This window comes from Carcharodon carcharias, chromosome 21 (assembly GCF_017639515.1).
Source record: "Carcharodon carcharias isolate sCarCar2 chromosome 21, sCarCar2.pri, whole genome shotgun sequence".
Classification (NCBI taxonomy): domain Eukaryota; kingdom Metazoa; phylum Chordata; class Chondrichthyes; order Lamniformes; family Lamnidae; genus Carcharodon; species Carcharodon carcharias.
In genome coordinates, this window is record NC_054487.1 from 25,196,776 (window position 1) to 25,217,701 (window position 20,926).

General features: G+C 43.3%; 1 protein-coding gene across 2 annotated transcripts in view; it reads right to left on the bottom strand.

The window, feature by feature from the left end:
- agk (acylglycerol kinase) overlaps positions 1–20,926 on the bottom strand; it is a 118,645-nt gene that overhangs the window by 23,541 nt on the left and 74,178 nt on the right. For both annotated transcript variants that reach the window (XM_041216390.1, XM_041216389.1), the window contains exons 6-8: positions 18,118–18,150; positions 17,448–17,542; positions 16,400–16,469 (exon numbers count right to left, since the gene is read on the bottom strand). In XM_041216390.1, the coding sequence (XP_041072324.1) occupies positions 16,400–16,469; positions 17,448–17,542; positions 18,118–18,150 (198 nt within the window). The remainder of the gene's footprint in view (positions 1–16,399; positions 16,470–17,447; positions 17,543–18,117; positions 18,151–20,926) is intronic.

The following is a 20,926-nucleotide window of genomic DNA, read 5'->3' on the forward strand; positions in this document are numbered from 1 at the left end:
GGACAGACTCCTTAGTCATGCCTTACAATCTGAGGAGTGCAGCGGACGTCCCTTCCTGATGTTCCCGAGCTTGCCTTTGCATCTCCAGCAGCTGAGGTATGACGCCTGCCAGGCCAGATGAGAAGGATGCCTGGCAAGTGTGGGTGGTGAATAGTGACATGGACGGGATGAGAACACGATCCATGTGGCAGATGAAGGTGTATGTGAGAATGTGAGCGGTGATGCCCAGTGAGGTTGTTGGAAGTGAGTGAGATCCCTGTGGATATTTGATGGGTTTGTGAGTGAGAGTTGAGAGTGATGAGAAGAGTGACTTACCTTGGCAGAACAGAGAAGATCATTTATCCTCTTTGGTATTGGCTGGTTGACTTCTTTTGTAGGGTGTTGGCGCTGATCATCTCTGCCACCACGTCCCATGCTCAAATGGTATCCTTGCTCGCTGGTCTTCACCCAAAGAGGGGTAGAGGTCTTCACGACGGGCCTCAACTGTGTTCAGCAGGCACCCGAGGGAGACATCGCTAAATTTGGGAGCAGCATGTTTCCTCCCTTTGGCAGCCATGACTTTGCAGCAGCTTCCGATCCCTTCAAGAGTGCTAGCTCTGTGCAGGGGGGCCCTTTAAATATGGCACCCAATTATTGAAGGCCTGAGGTGATGTTGGGGCAGGCGAATCTGAGGCCATCCCGCCAGCAATGCAGCGAGTTTACCGGGAATACATTATTAATGAAGTGGGATGTGCCGGGAATGGAACGCTACAGTGCGAAAACCTGCCAGTGCGTCTGGCAGGTAAAATGTCCTTTCTACCTAACGCCACCACACTTTGTGCAAACCCTGCAATATAGATTATTGTAGGTAGATGGGAATGTGGAATTTGAAACAAGCAGAGCAGTCATGATCTTACTCAATGGCTGAGCAGGCTCGAGGTGCCAAATGGCCTACTTCTGCTCCTATTTCATATGCTTGTGTTAAGTAGGTGCTCAATTGAACTAATCTCCTGCAAAATAACTGTGCTCACTGCACTATCATGCTGAGAAGTTGCTACAATAAATTAAGCCTTCAGCATGAGTTTTGTCTTTATGGAAAGCATCGTTAAATATATTTCACGCCTCCTGCAACAGTAAAACGTACTTCCTATGGTACAGTTTTCACCATGCCTGTCAACAAGTTTCAACCCATTTGCTAACTGTGCTTTTGCATGAGTCATCCAAGCTTCAACTCCAAAGTAATTGTGTGAGGAAGACAGAAAGGAGGGAGAAAGGGGAGAGAGAGAGAGAGAGAGGGGGGGGAGAGGAGGGAGGAGGCAGAGGAGGGGAGGGAGGAGGCTGAGGAGGGGAGGGGGAGCGGTGGGAGGAAGGAAGGGAGGGATGAGAAGGAGAAAGGGATGAAGTGTGTAGAGGGAAGGAGGGAGAGGAAGGGAGGAAGGAGTTGGAGGAAGGTAGGATGATAGAGGGGAGGAAGATAAACCATAAGATGTAGGAGCAGAAGTAAGCAATTCGGGCCATCGAGTCCACTCCACCATTCAATGAGATCATGGCTGATAGATAATCCTCAACTCCACTTTCCTGCATTTTCCCCATATATCTTGATTCCCTTACTGATTAAAAATCTGTCTATCTCAGCCTCGAATATACTTAATGGCCCAGCCTCTACAGCCCACTGCGGTAAAGAATTCCACAGATGCACTACCCTCTGAGAGAAGAAATTCTTTCTCATCTCTGTCTTAAATGGGCGAACCCTCACTCTGAGATTATGCCCACTGGTCCTAGACTCTCCCATGAGGGGAAACAACCTCTCAGCATCTACCCCATCAAGCCCCCAAAGAATCTTATATGTTTCAATAAGGTCGCCTCTCATTCTTCTAAACTCCAATGAGTACAGGCCCAACCTACTCAACTTCTCCTCATAAGAAAATCCCTCCATACCCGGGATCAATCTAGTGAACCTTCTCTGGACTGCCTCCAATGCCAGTATATCTTTCCTTAGATAAGGGGACCAAAACAGTCCACGGTATTCTGGGTGTGGCCTGACTAGTGCCCTGTATGGCTTTAGGAAGACTCCCCTATCTTTATATTCCATTCCCTTTGAAATAAAGGCCAACATTCCATTTGCTTCCCTATTATCTGCTGAACTTGTATGCTAGCCCTTTGCGATTCATGCATGAGGACCCCCAAATCCCTCTGTGCTGCAGCTTTTTGAGAGTCTTTCTCTATTTAAATAATATTCAGCTCCTCTATTCTTCCCGCCTAAGTGCATAATCTCACATTTTGCCACATTATATTTCATCAGCCAAGTTTTTGTCCACTCACTTAACCTGTCTATATCCCTCTGTGGACTCTTTGTGTCATCCTCATCACTTGCCTTCCCACCTATTTTTGCATCATCCGCAAACTTGACAATAGTACATTCACTCCCCTCACCTGAGTCATTAATATATATTGTAAATAATGATGGCCCCAGCACTGATCCCTGTGTACTCCACTGGTTACAGGTTGTCATCCTGAAAATGTCCCCCCTATCTCAACTCTCGGTCTTCTATTAGTTAGCCGATCCTCTATCCATGCTAATACACTACCCCCAACACATGGGCTTTTATCTTATTAAGTAGCATTGTGTGCGGTACCTTATTGAATGCCTTTTGGAATCCAAATACATTATATCTACTGGTTCCCTTTTATCTATCCAGCCTGTTACCTCCTCAAAGAATTCTAATAAATTTGTCAGGCATGATTTCCCCTTCATGAAGTCATGCTGACTTGCTTGATTAAATTATGCATTTCTAAACGCTCTGCTATTACATCCCTTATAATATTCTAACATTTTCCCAATGACAGATGTTAAGCTAAGTGGCCTATAGTTACCTGTTTTTTTGTCTCCCTCCCTTTTTGAATAAGGGTGTTACATTGGCGGTTTTTCAATCCTCTGGGACTTTTCCAGAATCTAAGGATTCTTGGCAGATTACTACCAGTGCTTTCATTATCTCTGTAGCTATTTCCTTTGATATCCTAGAATGCAACCTATCAGATCCAGGGGCCTTATTGACCTTTAGCCCCATTAGTTTCCCTAGTACTTTTTCTCTAGTGATAGGTATTGTATTTATTTCCTCCCCCACTTTTGCCCTTGATTTAGTATTTTTGGAATGCTATTAGTGTCTTGTACTGTGAAGACTAATGTAAAGTATTTATTCAACTCCCCTGCCATTTGCTGATTCCCCATTATTATTTCCCCAGCCTCATTCTCTAAGGGGCCAATGTTCACTTTGGCCTCTCCCTTTTTATATATTTAAAGAAGCTCTTACTGTCCGTTTTTATATTACTTGCTAGTTTACCCTCAAAGTTTATTTTCTCCCTCTTTATTTTTTTTGGTCATCTTTTGTTAATTTTTAAAACTTCCCCAATCCTCTGGTTTACTACTAATCCTTGCCACATTGTGTGTTTTTTCTTTCAATTCGAAATTATCCTTAACTTCTTTGGTTAACCATGGTTGGTTTATTCCCTTCCTAGAATCCTTATTCCTCACAAAGATATATCTTTGTCGTGAGTCATAAACTATTTTCTTAAATGTCGGCCATTGTTCATCAGCTGTCTTTTCTGCTAAACTCCTTTCCCAGTCCACTCCAGACAACTCTGCCCACATTCCTTTGTAATTACCTTTATTTAAGTTTAACACAGTTGTTTCTGACCCAAGTTTCTCAATCTCAAACTGAATGCTAAATTTTAACATGTTATGGTCACTATTTCCTAGGGAATCTCTTACTCTGAGATCATTTATTAACCCTGCTTCATTACATATTACCAGATCCAAAATAGCCTGATCCCTGCTTGGATACACAACATATTGTTCTAACAAACTGTCCCGAATACATCCTATAAATTCTTGCTCGGGGCTACCTCTGCCAATTTGATTGGGTGGAGGGGGAGGGAACAGAGAGGGAGGAGGGGGAGGGAACAGAGAGGGAGGAGGGGGAGGAACAGAGAGGGAGGAGGGGGAGGAACAGAGAGGGAGGAGGGGGAGGAACAGAGAGGGAGGAGGGGGAGGAACAGAGAGGGAGGAGGGGGAGGAACAGAGAGGGAGGAGGGGGAGGAACAGAGAGGGAGGAGGGGGAGGAACAGAGAGGGAGGAGGGGGAGGAACAGAGAGGGAGGAGGGGGAGGAACAGAGAGGGAGGAGGGGGAGGAACAGAGAGGGAGGAGGGGGAGGAACAGAGAGGGAGGAGGGGGAGGAACAGAGAGGGAGGAGGGGGAGGAACAGAGAGGGAGGAGGGGGAGGAACAGAGAGGGAGGAGGGGGAGGAACAGAGAGGGAGGAGGGGGAGGAACAGAGAGGGAGGAGGGGGAGGAACAGAGAGGGAGGAGGGGGAGGAACAGAGAGGGAGGAGGGGGAGGGAACAGATAGGAAGGAGAAGAGAAAAGAGGGAGAAGAGAAGGGAGGGCTAAGAGAAGAAGAAAGGGAGAGAAAAGGACCATCGGACATTAGAGTGAGAGGAGAAGAATGAGAAGCAGGGAGAGAACTGGTGAGCAGGTGAAATTTCCAAAGAGAGGGAAAGAGAAAAGCAAGAAATGGGAAGAATTAGAAATAAGGTAAGAAAGTGACAAGCCCAAGAGTAAAACAGACTGAGGGAAGTCAGGGAATAAGCCAGTAAGGGAACTCCTCTCTGTTGTGTCATGGCTTCGTTTGGTGTCTCAGTGATGAGATCTTGAGACTTGTATGTTTAAACATAAATAATTTTTATTGGTAGTGTTTAACTATTTTCAGATCCCAGTTACTCCATGCATGGTGCTGCTGTCCCCATGCAGGCTTCTTCTAGATTCTGAGTCTCTCACCATGTGACTCTATACATCATACTGTGAGTGGTGCTATTCTCCAATCGCACGTTAACCCTTGCTCTGCCGACACCATTACATTACAATGGCATGCAAGCACACACAATACTCTCAAAAAGAAATCAGGTATGAGGAGAAATTCCTCAGAATATTGTTTAAAATAGTCTGGCATGAAAGTGGAAAGAAAAGCAAGGGGTAAAACAGCACAGGAGGAGGTCATTCAGCCCCTTATCTGTGCTGCTCTTTGGTAGAGCTATTCAATTAGTCTCACTGACCTGCCCTTTCCCCATAGGCTTACAGTTTTTATCTCTTCAAATATTTGTCCAATTCCCTTTAAAGAACTATTATTAAATACTGCCACCATTTCAGGCAGTACATTGTGTAAAAAACAATCAGCGCACTTCTGCTTCTTTCACTAATTTTCTCAAATCTGAGTCCGCTGGTTGCTGACCTTTCTGACACTGAAACAGTTTCTCATTATTTAATCTGTCAATATCCCTCATAATTTTGAACACCTTTCTAAATCTTCCTTTCATCTTCTTTACTCTATGGGGAATTAAAATACAGTTTTTCTAACATTTCCATGTAATTTAAGTCCTGCATCCCTGGTACCATTCTCACAAATCTCCTCTACATCCTTACTGAAGCCTTGACATCCTTCTTAAACTTTAGTGCCCAAAATTGTACATTATTCCAGCTAGGGCATAGCCAGTAACGTATAAAGCATAACTTCTTTGCTTTTGCATTCTATTCCTCTATTAAGGAAAAAGATCCTGTATGGTTTTTTTTAAACAGCCTTCTACTTTCAAAAATTAAAAATTGTACCATTTAGTTTATAATGTCCTTCCTCAATCTTAAATGCAACACGTCACACTCTCTGTATTAAATTTAATATACTAATAGTCTGCCCATTTCACTAGTCTATCTATGTCCTCCTTAGGACTGTTACTATCCTCCTCATTTCTTACTAGACTTTTGAGTTTTGTGACATCCACAGGCTTTTAAATTATGGGACAGGTTTTTATGGGCCACCCATGAGCAGGAAAACAGGAGGGTGGGCCTGTAAATGACAGCACTGTGCCATCATTAGCCTGCTTGACCCCTGCCACGATTTCATGGATGGTAGGGGAGGTATCAGGTGGACTGCCAGCCTGTGGCTCAACAGAGGCCCTTAAGTGGGTGATAAAGTCCAATTAAGGGCCTTATCCTGCCACCACTCCGATTTGACAGAGCACCAGTTTTGCCTCCCATGTCCACTCTCCCTCTCTGCCCTACCCTGTCTAACATGCCCCCTTCATGCTACTCACTTCATCGGGGTCTGCAATCCTGGTCCCGCTGAGATCACGGACTTCCCTGTTTTTTGTGGCATCTGTGGTTCCCTCTCCCTCCTGGAGTACCGGCAGTAGCCACCAATCCTGGTGTAGCACAGAACTGCTGGGGTCCAATTGCCAGCAGCTATATGAGGCAGCACTTCCTCCTAGAGACTGACCACTTCATACTAATTAAAGGGCTGTTGCCTGAAAATATAAATTGGGGCTAGCCAGCCAAGTACAGGTGGCTAAGGTGCGGGGGGGCCACCCTCAAGTGTCTAATCCAGCTCTATGCCTTATATACCCAAGTCCAGGTTATTATATGTATCAAAAAGAGCAATAGTCCTAATACTGACCCCCTGAAGGACACCACTGTATACTTTCCTCAAATTTGAAAAACAACCGTCACCATGACCGCTATTTCTGTTGCTAAACCATGTTTAACCACGCTGCCACATTAATCCCATGGACTTAAGCTTTGTCATATGTCTTTTGAAAGTCATGAAAGAGGAAAAGAGGAGAAAGGGGAGAAAGGAGAGACAGTATGGAGAGAGACAGAGAAAGATGACAGTCAGATAAACAGGAAGAAGAGAAAGTGAGATAGAAAAATGAGACAGGGAAAGCAGCACAGAGGACAAGTGGAGAGAGACAGATCGATGAGAGGTAGAAGATAGAGCGAGAGGGAACTGGGGAGGGGGTCGGAGACAGACAGCCAGAGTGAGAGAGCATCAGGAAGACAGATGAAGAGAGACAGACAGAGACCGACAGACAGATTGAGAGAGGCAGGCAGGCAGAGTGAGAGGAAGGCAGGGAGACAGAGTGAGAGTGTGAGAGAGAGAAAGAGATAAGGAGACAGAGTGGCATGGGGAGACAGAGTAAGAGACAGTGAGAGTGAGGATGGGAGACAAAGTGAGAGAGATAGACAGGGAGACAGAGAGAAAGAGAGAGAGAGAGAGAGTGAGAGGCAGGAGGACAGAGCGAGAGAGAGAGAGAGAGAGAGCGCGAGCAAGAGGGGTGGGGAGACAAAGAGAGAGAAAGAGACAATGCGACAGAGTGAGGGGGGGCAGTAAAGACAGAGTGAGAGAGAGAGACAGGGAGATAGAGTGAAGAGTCAATCTTGAAATGAATAGATCATGAATCAAAAAGTTGGAGAAACAGCTGCACAGAAAGGAAAAGGGAACACAGAGAGAAGTAATTGTGGTGAGAGGCAAGGTAGTAAAAGAGTAGGATCAAGAAAAACAGAAGAAGGAATGTGAGGTTAAAACAAACATGAATTTTCATGCCTACCAAAATCAGTATTCTAAGTTGCTAAGTTATCTTTACATGAAGTCATACAGTCAGAGGCCTACAGCACAGAAAAAGCCCCTTCACCCCATTGAGTCTGTGCCGGTCAGACAAGTACCTAACTATTCTAATTCCATTTTCCAGCACTAGGCCCATAGCCTTGTATGCCATGGCATTGCAAATGCACATCCAAATACTTCTTAAAAGTTCTGAGGGTTTCTGCCTCTACCACCCTTTCAGGCAGTGAGTTCCAGATTCCCACCACCCTCTGGGTGAAAAGATTCTTCTTCACATCCCCTCTAAACCTCCTGCCCCTTACCTTAAATCTATGGCCCCTGGTTATTGATCCCTCCACCAAGGGGAAAAGTTCCTTCTTGTTGACCCTCTCTATACCCCTCATAGTTTATACACCTCAATCATGTCCCCCCTCAATCTCCTCTGCTCCCAGTCTATCCAATCTCTCTTCATAACTAAAACTCTCCAGCCCAGGCAACATCCTGGTAAATCTCCTCTGCACTCTCTCTAGTGCAATCACATCCTTCCTATAATGTGGATTCCAGAACTGCACGCAATACTCTGGTTGTGGCCTAACCAGCGTTTTATACAGTTCGAGCATAATCTAAAAGCAAAAAAACTGCGGATGCTAGAAATCCAAAACAAAAATAAAAATACCTGGAAAAACTCAGCAGGTCTGGCAGCATCTGCAGAGAGGAACACAGTTAATGTTTCGACTCCGTATGACTCTTCAACAGAACTAAGTAAAAATAGAAGAGAGGTGAAATATAAGCTGTTTTTTTTTTGGGGGGGTGGGGGGGGGCAGGACAAGCATAATCTCCCTGCTCTTATATTCTATGTCTCAGCTAATAAAGGCAAGTATCCCATATGCCTTCTTAACCACCTTATGTATCTGTCCTGCTACCTTAAGGGACCAGTGGACATTCACACCAAGGTCCCTCTGATCCTCGGTATGTCCCAGGGTCCTACCATTCATCATGTATTCCCATGCCTTGTTTGTCCTGCCCAAGTGCATCACCACACACTTATCCAGATTAAATTCCATTTGCCACTGATCAGCCTATCTGACCAGCCCATCTATATCCTCCTGTAATCTAAGGCTATCCTCCTGACTATTTACCACCCCACCAATTTTTGTCTCATCCGCGAACTGATCAACCCTCTGACATTCAAGTCTAAATCATTTATATATACCACAAACAGCAAAGGATGTAACATCAATCCCTGTGGAACCCCGCTGGACACAGGCATCCAGTCACAAAAACATCCCTCGACCATCACTCTCTGCTTCCTGCTACTCAGGCAACTCTGGATCCAATTTGCCAATTTGTCTTGGATCCCATAGGCTCTTACCTTCATTATCAGTCTCCCATTCGAGACCTTATCAAAAGCCTTGATGAAGTCCGAGTAAACTACGTCAAATGCATTGCCCTCATCTACACACCTGGTCACCTCTTCAAAAAATTCAATCAAATTGGTCAACCATGACCTTCCCTTAACAAAACCATGCTGACTGTCCTTGATTAATCCCTGCCTCTCCAAGTGTAGACTAATTCTGTCCCTCAGAATTGCTTCCAACAGATTCCCCACCACTGAGGTTAGGCTGAATGGCCTGTGGTTCCCTGGTTTATCCCTTCCTCCCTTCTTGAATAACGGTACCAAAATTGACTGTCCTCTAGTCCTCTGGCACCTCTCCTGTGGCCATGGAGATATTGAAAATTACCGCCAGTGTCCCTGATATCTCCTCCCTTGCCTCACTCAACAGCCTGGGATACATTTCATCCGGGCCTGGAGATTTATCTACTTTTAAGCCTGCCAGACTACTTAGAACCTCCCTCCCTTTCTATGCTAATTGCTTTAATTATATCACAGTCCTTCTACCCAATTTCCATATCCACGTCATCCCTCTCACTTGTGAACACCAACACAAAGTATTCATTTAGAACCCTACCTATGTCTTCCGGCTCCACACACAAATTACCACTATGGTCCTTAATGGGTCCTAATCTTTCCCTAGTTATCCTCTTACTCTTAATGAGCTTGTAAAATAACTTTGGATTTTCCTTTATTTTACCTGCTAATGCTTTTTCATGGCCCCTTTTTGGTCTCCTAATTTCCTTTTTAATGTCCCCCCTACACATTCTATACTCCTCGAGGGCTTCCGCTGTTTTGAGCCCTCGGTATCTGCCAAAAGCCTCCATTTTTCTCTTTATCCATGTCTCTACGTCCCTCGGCATCCAGGGTTCCCTGGATTTGTTGGTCCCACCCTTTGTCTTTACTGGAATATGTTGGCCCTGTGCTCTCCCTATTTCCTTCTTGAATGAGTCCCACTGCTCTGACGCAGATTTACCTAAAAATAGCTGCTCCCAGTACACTCTGGCCAAATCATATCTGATCTTATTAAAATCGGCCTTTCCCCAATTTAGAACTCTGATTCCTGGCCCACCCTTGTCCATTTCCATAACCACCTTGAATCTAAAGGAGTTATGATCACTATCTGCAAAATGCTCCCCCACTGATACCTCTACCATTTTCCCAGCTTCATTCCCTAAAATTAAGTCCAAGACCAACCCCTCTCTTGTAGGACCTTCTATGTACTGACTTAAAAAAGCTCTCCTGGATGCATTTTAAGAATTCCGCTCCCTCTAAACCTATCATACTATAACTAACCGAGTTAATGTTGGGGAAGTTGAAATCCCCCACCATTACTACCCTATTATTTTTACACTTCTCTGAAATCTGCCTACATATCTGTTCTTTTACTTCTCTCTTGACTGTCCGGGGGCCTATAGTACACTCCCAGAAATGTGATTACTCCTTTTTTGTTTTTAAAGTTCTACTCATATGGCTTCATTTGAGGAGCCTTCTAAGATGTCATCCCTCCTTACTGCTGTAAATGATTCCTTGATCAATATTGTGATACCCCCTCCTCTTTTACCTCCTTCGCTGTCTCGCCTGAAGACCCTATATCCTGGAATATTGAGCTGCCAATCCTGTCCCTCTCTCAACCATGTTTCTGTGACAGCCACGACATCATACTTCCATGTGTTAATTCGTGCCCTCAACTCATCTGCCTTATTTGTCAGACTCCTTGCATTAAAATAAATACCATCCAACCTTGCCAAACTCCCTTGTGCCTTAACTGGCCTATAATTTCTATGCCTTCCACACTCACTTGCTCTCTCACCTAACTTTGGCTGTTCATCTCCCCCTGCTGAACTGCCTCTCAGGGTCCCATCCCCCTGCCAAGTTGTTTTAAACCCTCCCCAACAGCACTAGCAGGCCTCCCCGCAAGGATGTTGGTCCCATTCTGGTTCAGGTGCAACCCATCCGCCTTGTACAGGTCCCACCGCCCCCAGAAACTTTTTGGGATTTAACTCCCCACACACCCCAAAACCTGTCTCCCCTTACCTATGAAAATTTCTCCCAATGTGTCTAGTCCAATATCTGTGAATAACCCGATTTTAATTAAAAATTACTTAAAAATGATTATACAGAACAATTTATGACTTGTGTTGGTGTACATTAGTTAACTTAATTAATCCATACAAAAATGTATGCAAAGTCTTCTACAATGTATTAGTTCTCAATTTTAAAAGCTTTATTTTTAGAGCCTCCTCAAAAGACAACAAATGAGCACAATTAGTGGAAACTTGTCCCAATGATCAATTCAATTTTGGAACATGGCCAGTTTTGTGGGCAGAGCTGGCTTCTAGCCAGGTGTTTTTTTAAACTCATGCAAAAGATTGCAGAAACTCAGTTTACATGGCTGTAATTTGTGCTTGAAATTCCTCAAGCTTTTGTGCTACTCTGGCTAATATCCACGAAAATTTCAACCTCGCGGATGCAGCTCAGTGCCTCCAGCTGCCATTCAAGCTCCGAAACATGGAGCTCAAGTAGCTGCAGCTGGTGGCACTTCCTGCACACGTGGTCAGTCAGAGCGCAAGGAGGATCCATGGCTTCCCACATGTTGCAGGCGGTACATAACACGGGACTGAGCTGCCCTGCCATGCCTCTAGTTGGAAAAAAAACCTTACTTTAAGTTAAATACAGTAAAAATAAAGTTAAATTATTTATGTACTTTAAATAAAAACTAGAACTCTTACCTTTCCTAAGCTTAATCTATTTTAAACTGGAGAAAAAAACTGGAGAAAAGCCAGTTATAAAAGAAGCAACAATTTTAAGAAATACTGGATCAGGCTGTTTTAGGCTGTTTATTGAAGTTGCTATTGCATGAGTGAGCAAACATGTAAAAATATAAAAGAGAGGGATCCAGAGTTTCCACTAAGCTGCACTTGTCTTTTAGCACAATTCAGCCAAAATCAGCCAGAGTAGCCTTGGCTAGATAAGAGGCTGCTGCTCACAATAATCCTTCTCAGAGAGTGCTTGACAGGTATTTGCCAATTTCTTATAAGTCACTTCACCTTTCTTGTACTTCACACTTTCAGCTCCACATTCCTGCTGCCAGCCCACGCCACAGCATAGGGGTAACTTTGCAGGTGCACCTTGCACTTCTGGCTAAGAACAAGAGAAACACCAACAGCACCAGCTGCCTTTTCCTCAGCCACATACCATGCCACAGGGCAGAGGGAGCAGACATTGAGATCCAGCTGTCAGGAGGTGAACCCCCCCCCTCAACACAAGGTCTTACAGGCAGAGGACCTGCTCTCTTGAAATCAGCTCCCTGTTACTCAGGAGACTCAGGCTCTCACAGCAGGTCACTGCTGCCAGCCTCTTGGAAGACCTCCTTTCCAGTGTACCAGGTGGGCACACATTGCCAGTGGCTGTCAAGGCGCTCATCACTGGAGGGCAGCCCCTCACCCCAACCCTCAAGTCTTGGCCTGTCCCTTAGACTGTGTGCTTTTTTTCTCCAGCAAGGACAGAAAGCAGAGTTAGGGTGTTAGCAATGGCTTTTGTGGGTAGCAGGGAAAAACAACACTTGTGTAAGATGACTGTGAAGCATGGGTCTGAGAAAGCAAGTATGAGGGTAAGTGTTGGCTCCTTGGATGGGCATGTGAGATACTTGAAGAGAGGCGAATGAGTGGAGCTGCAAGCTGTGTTGTTCTGAGAAGTGCTGTGCAGGAGAATGCCGTGAAAGTCAGAGTATGGGGCTTGTGACTAGGTATTGTCACTCACCTTTCCCACCCTTCCAAAGTCCTGGATCCTCTTGGTGCACTTTCTCCAGGTTGGAGGCACCACACTTCTCCTGCTGACTTCCTTGGCCATTTCCATCCATGTGCTTGGAGGAAAGGCTGTCTATTTCCACCCATCCTTGGGAAAGATCACCTCACTGCAGTACCTCAGCAGGAGCTCCAGGGAGGAGCAAGACACCCAGGGAGCAGCTTTACCAGGTCTCCTTTCCATCGCTGCAACCTCATAAACCAATATCCAGTTGAGCCATTCTAACCTATGCCATGTTCTCTTTAATGAAAAATCCTTCCTTTGACAGATACAATGCATTATCCCATACACCATCCCTGATTTGTTGAGGACCCAGAGGTGGGACGTTAATGCTCAGTTAAAAAATCTCAGCAAAACATGCTTAGAGCTGGATCTCAGTGTCTGTTTCCTATCCCCTGTGGCATGCATGTGGTTGAGGAAAAGGCAGCTGGTGCTATTGGTGTTGCTGTTTCTCTTGTTCTTAGCCAGAAGTGCAAGGTGCAGTTGCAAAGTTGCACCCATGCTGTGGTGTAAGCTGGCAGCAGGAATGTGGTGCTGAAGGTGAGTGAAGCATTAGAAAGGTGAAGCAACTTCTAAGGAGTTGGCAAAAGGTTCCCAGCTCACTAGATGTCCCACAATTTCAGCAGGAACTAATTTCAGAAAATTCCACCTTCTGATTAAAAATGCTTTTTTTTGTGGGAAACCCATTTTTAGTTGTGATAGTGAAACTGCACCCCATTACTACTCTTAAACATATAGTATCAAGGAAAACTTTTAATGCAAAATTTAAAACAAATACATTCTAAAATACTGTCTGATTTCACTGTTTCATTGTAAATATTATGCTCGGTGAAATGCAAATAAATTTGAGCAGAAACTTTGAGCAAAAAAAAAAAAGCTGGAAATTAGTCCAATTTTGAAAGTAATTTATGTCTGGATTATTGATCGCGTTAAAAGCAGATATTCCTGTCCAAAATGTAACTTTGCCAAAACCTGGTTTAGTGTACATCAGTCACATTGCAGACATCATACTTTGTTGTAGATGTCAAATGTTATATTAAAAAAAAACTTGTTTCTTAAGTTGGACATTTCAACTGGGCCTTGGGTTTTCCAGCTGCTGTGAGAGGGATACATTATAGAAGTTGGAATTGTCACATGGCTTCTGTGGAACTACAGTACCATAGTGCAGCATGATATTCAATGCTTATGTATGCAATTGGGCCAGCCAAGAGGGGATGTCCACACAGTGCTCCTTTGTAACCCTCGGCACTGCCACCAGAATTGATCAGCAAGCCAGGCTTGGACCACGACATGTGACCAATTGGTATATAGATAATTAAAGACTCAGAGAAACTTTTTTTTTCCATTCATGCAAGGGATGTGGGCTTCACTGGCTAGGCCAGCATTTATTGCCCATCCCTAATTGCCCTTTAGAAGGTGGTGGTGAGCTGCAGTCCATGTGATGGAAGTACACCCACAATGCTGTTAGGGAGGGAATTCCAGGATTTTGACCCAGTGATAGTGAAGAAACAGCAATATAGTTCCAAGTCTGGATGGTGTGGGGCTTGGAGGGGTACTTCTAGGTGGTGGTATTCCCATGTGTCTGCTGTCCTGGGCCTCTAGATAATAGTGGTCGTGGGTTTGGAAGGTGCTGTCTAAGCAGCCTTGCTGAGTTTCTACAGTGCATCTTGTAGATGGTACACACTGTGCATCGGTGATGGATGGAGTGAATGTTTGTGGATGCGGTGCCAAGCAAGCGGGCTGCTTTGTCCTGGATGGTGTCAATCTTCTTGAGTGTTGTTGGAGCTGCACTCATCCAGGCAAGTGGAGAATATGCCATCACACTCCTGTCTTGGGCCTTGCAGATTGTGGACAGGCTTTGAGAAGTCAGGTGGTCAGTTACTCACTGCAGGATTCTTAGCCTCTGACCTGTTCTTAAAGCCACAGTATTTATATGGCTCGTCCAGTTCAGATTCTGGTCAAAGGTAACCCCCAGGATGTTGATAGTGGAGAATACAGCAATGATAATGTCATTGAATGTAAAGGGACGATGGTTGGATTCTTTCTTGTTGGAGATGGTCATTGCCTGGCAAGTGTGTGGTGCAAATGTCACTTGCTACTTTTCAGCCCAAGCCTGGATGTTGTCCAGGTCTTGTTGCATTTGGACGTGGGCTGCTTCAGTATCTGAGTCGTCACGAATGATGCTGAGCATTGTGCAATCATCAGCAAACATCCCCACTTCTGACTTTACGATGGAAGGAAAGTCATTGATCAAGCAGCTAAAGATTGTTGGGCCTAGGACACTACCCCTAAGAACTCATGCAGTGATGTCCTGGGGCTAAGATGACTAACCTCCAACAACTACAATTGTCTTCCTTTGTGCTAGGTATGAATCCAACCAGCAGAGAGTTTCCACCTGTTTCCCATTGACTCCAGTTTTGATAGTGCTCCTTAATGCCTCACTCGGTCAAGTGCTGCCTTGATGTCAAAGGCAGTCACTCTCACCTCACCTCGGGAGTTCAGCTCTTTTGTCCATGTTTGAATCAAGGCTGTAATGAGGTCAGGAGCTGAGTGGCCCTGGCGGAACCCAAACTGAGCATCAGTGAGCAGTTTATTGCTAAGCAAATGCCACTTGGTAGCATTGCTGAAGACCCCTTCCATCATTTTACTAATGATCGAGAGTGGACTGCTGGGGCGGTAATTGGCCAGGTTAGTTTTGTCTAGCTTTCTGTGTACAGGACATACCTGGGCAATTTTCGATACGGTTAGGTAGATGCCCGTGTTGTAGTTGTACTGGAACAGCTTGGCTAGGGGCGCGGCAAGTTCTGGAGCATAAGTCTCCAGTACTAATGCCAGAACAGTACTATTCAGTATCATTGCCTGGACAAATGATAGTTTCAGCTCCAACCGCAATCACCATGGAACGTAAGGTAGAGGAAAAAATATTTTTTAACCTTGGGGAAGATGGAAAACAAAAAGGAAGGCTTTCGGACGTAGGAGTAGAATAATAAACAAATAAAGTACTAGAAATCCACTGTGGATGGCAGAATAAAAATAAAATGCAAATAACTGGTGATGAGAATTAGAGCATTTGAGGAAGGAAGAACAAAGTTACTTGTACATTAAATATTTTCTGTAAAAAGTGGTGGATAAAAATCTGTATTGCCCCTGTATCTTTCAGTAGCAGTGTAATATTTTTACCTCCATTGCCCCCTGTATCTTTCAGTAGCAGTGTAATATTTTTACCTCCATTGCCCCCTGTATCTTTCAGTAGCAGTGTAATATTTTTACCTCCATTGCCCCTGTATCTTTCAGTAGCAGTGTAATATTTTTACCTCCATTGCCCCTGTATCTTTCAGTAGCAGTGTAATATTTTTACCTCCATTGCCCCTGTATCTTTCAGTAGCAGTGTAATATTTTTACCTCCGTTGCCCCTGTATCTTTCAGTAGCAGTCTAATGTTTTTACCTCCATTGCCACTGTATCTTTCAATAGCAGTGTAATATTTTTACCTCCATTGCCCCTGTATCTTTCAGTGGCGTGTAATATTTTTACCTCAAAGCAGTCATCTTATATTTGTTCACTAAATTTGCTGTATGATGGCAATACATAAACTGCTTTCATATTCTAGCTCAGCATGATCAGCCAGTAAACACTACTCTAGTTCCTGGGCTACCCATTCACAATGCCAGGGGAGATCTATCAGTGTTTTTCCAAATTGTCTTAAATGGAAAGATAAACCCCTGGGTAATTCTAGCTACTGGATCTTGTTCTGTAAGATTACACAAGTATGAAAATTGCTGGGAAATACTTCTTACCTTTATTTCCAGTATGTCCAAGGGAACAGTCTCTCCTTTCACGATAGCAAGCGTAGCATTTAAAATGTGTCTGCAACACAAAGCAGAGAAAAATATGACCAGGATGCAATGGAGGCTAGAGTTGAACTACAGCAATTAAAATGCAATATTCAACATCATGCATTGAAAACAAATGCTCAGGATACAAATAATTCTGAAGTCCTGTGCTAGTTTATTTGGTTAATGCATCAACTGTGTGAAACAAAGCCACATAAGTCAGGACCGAATCAGGTTTAAATACTGATCTCCATCTGGACGATGGGAAGAGTTTATAATTGGCCTTCATGCTCAAGCAGGGAAAGGAAGATGACAAAAGAAAACAAATTAACCAGAGTGTCCCCTCCAGAATGCCACCTAGTCACTCCTGTTAATAGCAAGAGGTAAAATAAAATCATCCTCAGTTAGGATGCTGCCCACGTCTTAGTAACTTATCAATAGGGTGTCCAGCTCACATGTGAAAAGTGAACCCTTGATGTGCTGGAGAGTGAGTAGTGCCTATAAACATACACCATGAGCCAGTGTCTTCATGAGAAGGGAGAAAATTGGAAGGAAGAAGAAATTAATTTTTGAATTAGGTGCAACACAGTCAAGAGGACTCTGCAATTCCAGCCTTCAGCCTGTCCTTGCGCTCATTTTAGCGATGACATTGGGAAACAGGAGAGTATCAGAAGCCGATGTTACAATGCAATAAGTGAACACTGACTGGAAATAAAGGAGAATTGTAAATGTGTACATCTCCCCTCCCCTCTCCTATCAAACTGGTCAGTCTTTTTACACAATAACACAAGAGTATTAGCAATCAACGCCACATAAACTCTGGTAACAATTCCTACTGGTCACCATAAGCAAAATGTTCTGCTACCCACAGGAAACCAAGGGGAAAGCTGATTATCTGTACAAAACATTGTTGGACACAAACCTAAGAATATGTTAGCTTATTACAGCCAAACCATCTCCCATCATCTGTACCTCCTCATCAAAGTAACTCAGAATTTTAGCTGTAATTTACCTGGCCTGTTCTTTGTTGGTAGGATACAGAGCCTGGCTCAAGGAGTTCATCTTTCCCAATGGAATAAATCCTATGGGAATCTTGCTAAAGACAGCCTAAAAAGAGCAGAAACATGAAATATAAAAAGGTAGTTTTCCCCATTTCCTTTAACCAGAACACTAGGGACAATGAATGTTTTCATGACCACCATGTCTTGTGATCAGTAACAGCAAATTGTATTTTATAGGGAGACACTGTAGCTGAATAACACTGGTTTTCTCTCCTCAAATCATAGTTTAAACATTTAAAATATGAATATGCTTCTGTGCTTTAAAAGGTGTGAATACATGTTCTTAAAAACACAGGCACCTTCCTCCCACCATGCGTTTTTCTTTAGAAATGTACTGTCCTCCTTGCTTTTATACTAAACCCTGGTTCAAGGTTAGCAGAAGCAAGCAGAATAGGTGTCGCAACCGAAACATGTGTCACTGAACTTCAAACTCTGCTACAGAAATGAGAAAAAATGGTTTTTCAAAATAAAAGCTTGCCAATTGAAACTGTGTTCAACATAAATGTATCAGTCATATCAGTAAACTGTCAAAATGGCAGAACTCACAAATAAGAATTATGATTTTTGTTCTATGCATACCAGTGGAAGATTGGACCATGAACTGTGACATGAAATGCTTACCTCATCCTCTCGGCGAAGAAGCCCAGTTATTACCTAATGTCAAAAGAGAAAAAAAGTGAAAGCTTCGTCCAGCATAAATACTTCTAAACAAGGTCAGAGAGAGAAATCATGGGCCCTGCTGCTTCTCCCTGTTTCCAAGCCCATTGATCACGTTTGTAACAAATTTAAATTATTGAATTTATTATTATTGAATTATAATAAATATATTATAATAATATATATTATTGAATTATTGAATTTAAATTATTGAATTTAAATATGTTTGACAATTCTATTTATTTTGGGGTTTCAATTTCTTTGCACAAATACCAATTTTATTACAACTGAATATGTTCTGTTAAACCTATGTTAAATGGTAATAAATGAACAATCAACTCATCAAAACTCCCTGCATCACATTCATTTTTATGCTCTAAAAGTCTTTACACAAATCATTTGAACAGCTAAATCTTTCACTTCACATCCTTTGACTCAAAGATGGGCTGCCATTCACTGTCCCGTCATTTGTAAGAGTTAACCTCTGTAATTTGGAGTCAAGAACAATCCTTCTGCACAAAGAGAGCTACACACCCTGGTATCTAAAATGTGGATTACTACATTGGTTAGGAGGTCTTGTGGCACAGTGATGGTGTCCCTACTTCTGGGCCAGAAGCTTTGGGTTCAAGTCCCACTTCAAGGCTTGAGGGTCATGTAAGGTGTGGTTATAATATGGCCAAACAGGTTGATTATCAGCCTGTAAATCCTTCCAATACGCCTGATGGCAGTGGTGAGAGTGGGAGAGTTTCCTGGTCAGTCATACTGAAGAAGCCAATGGAAAACCATGCAGGTCTTTGTCAAGCATAATCATGGACCAATCCAATGGAAGTTCATGGTTGCCAATGCCCCTTTGGGGCATGATACCGGAAGGAGGAGGACTACATTGGATAAATTTTACATGTAATGAATTTTCTGACTAACTACACCACAGCTTCAAAGAATGTTTCTTTTATCCATTAAACAATGACTGGATTCCACTGCTTGGAAGCTGTAAAATGCTCCCGTAACACAAAACAACATGAATAAAAGAACAGCAGCAATCATCTGAGGATCAGTTATTTGCTTCCTTTAAAAAACAGAGCTGTTTTTATTTAGTTTTGGGACCCATTCCAATGAGGCCTTTCAAAGTTGCAGGTTCCGAATTAAAGTCCATACGATCACAATCAACGGTTGTCTACTGGAAGCTGGGTATTCAGGATCACTTAAAATGCACTGTAATAGTGGTGTCCAATTAATATTAAAAAAAGCCCATCGTCTCAAAATATAATTCCGAATTACTTGGAATATGCTGGGTGCTGTATGAACATAACAGCAAATTGTATTTTATAGGCCTAAATAGGTGAGGAATTTGAGAGGAAAAGTAATGAATCAAATATGATTCCCTTATTAAATTTCAGAATCTGCACAGTTGAATTCTTTGCATACATGAAGCAGTTAATTTAAAATCACAGTTACATTTTGCCTTCCCAGGGCCTGGTGCTGTATCCAGCGCTTCAACACCTCTGCCTGCCGCATGCATATCTGTACCCACTTGGGTCAGCCCGACCAATCCTGTATGCATGTTCAATAGATGGGCAGGGCCACTAAACCAAAACCTCACGTCAGTCAAGCTCCCCACCCTCTCGGCATTGCACCACGCTTCACATCCGCTTGTCACTGATGGAGGAAATAAGCTGGACGTGGTAGGAAAGAAGAGTTGCTTTATTAGCAGAACAGTGAACTAATGATCCATGGCATCAACTGTGTATATAGAAAAGGAGGACTTGAGCCTGGGCCCACCAGGGCATAGACCCTGGTGTTTTGCATCTTCCGCATCCCCCCTATCCTGGACCCTGCTTCGAAAGTAAAGCAAAAACAGAATTACCTGGAAAAACTCAGCAGGTCTGGCAGCATCGGCGGAGAAGAAAAGAGTTGACGTTTCAAGTCCTCATGACCCTTCAACAGAACTGAGGTCATGAGGACTTGAAACGTCAACTCTTTTCTTCTCCGCCGATGCTGCCAGACCTGCTGAGTTTTTCCAGGTAATTCTGTTTTTGTTTTGGATTTCCAGCATCCGCAGTTTTTTGTTTTTATTCGAAAGTAAAGCGTTTGTTCCCCACCAACACACATTTTTCAGATTGTGCAATAAAATTCAATATAGTATCAGCTAGTATAACACCTGCAACTGCAACATGCCAACAAAGACTTGACAGCATCACATGCACGTTTGACTCTTGCAGGTAATCATCCATTCTTATACAGGTGTGTATTGTAAGATCAACACCTTTTTTAATACAAACTAATTTCATGTCTGCAAAGCATAGATTTTGCTTACAAAAAGATCAAAGGGGATCAGAGGAAGTAACCATCAGCAGTGGCTGCACATTAAGTATCTATCCAGTCATGGGTATTTAGTTGGGGGAAAGGTAGGAATTGGTCAATCACATAAAAAGGGATCAGCACTGTTGTGAAGGAGATGGTCAGTTCGTCACAAGCACTAAAGGTCATTCTGACCGAATAAAATATTTTTCGTGTTATTTCCATTTGTCGTTTTCTCAATGAGCTAGTGTGTGTGAAAAGCAGAATGAACGTACATACCATTTAATCTGAATCTGGGTTTAGAGGCAAAACAAAATTCATGTCCTTTCAAAACTCTTCCAACTAGTTTCTCTCCCATCTTCCACATCTAACCCATAAGCCACTCTCACCTGATGAAGTATAACAGTAAAACAGAACAAAAAACAACTGAATTTTCAAGATAATCATTAATAGTAGAAGACACTAGTGAGGAACT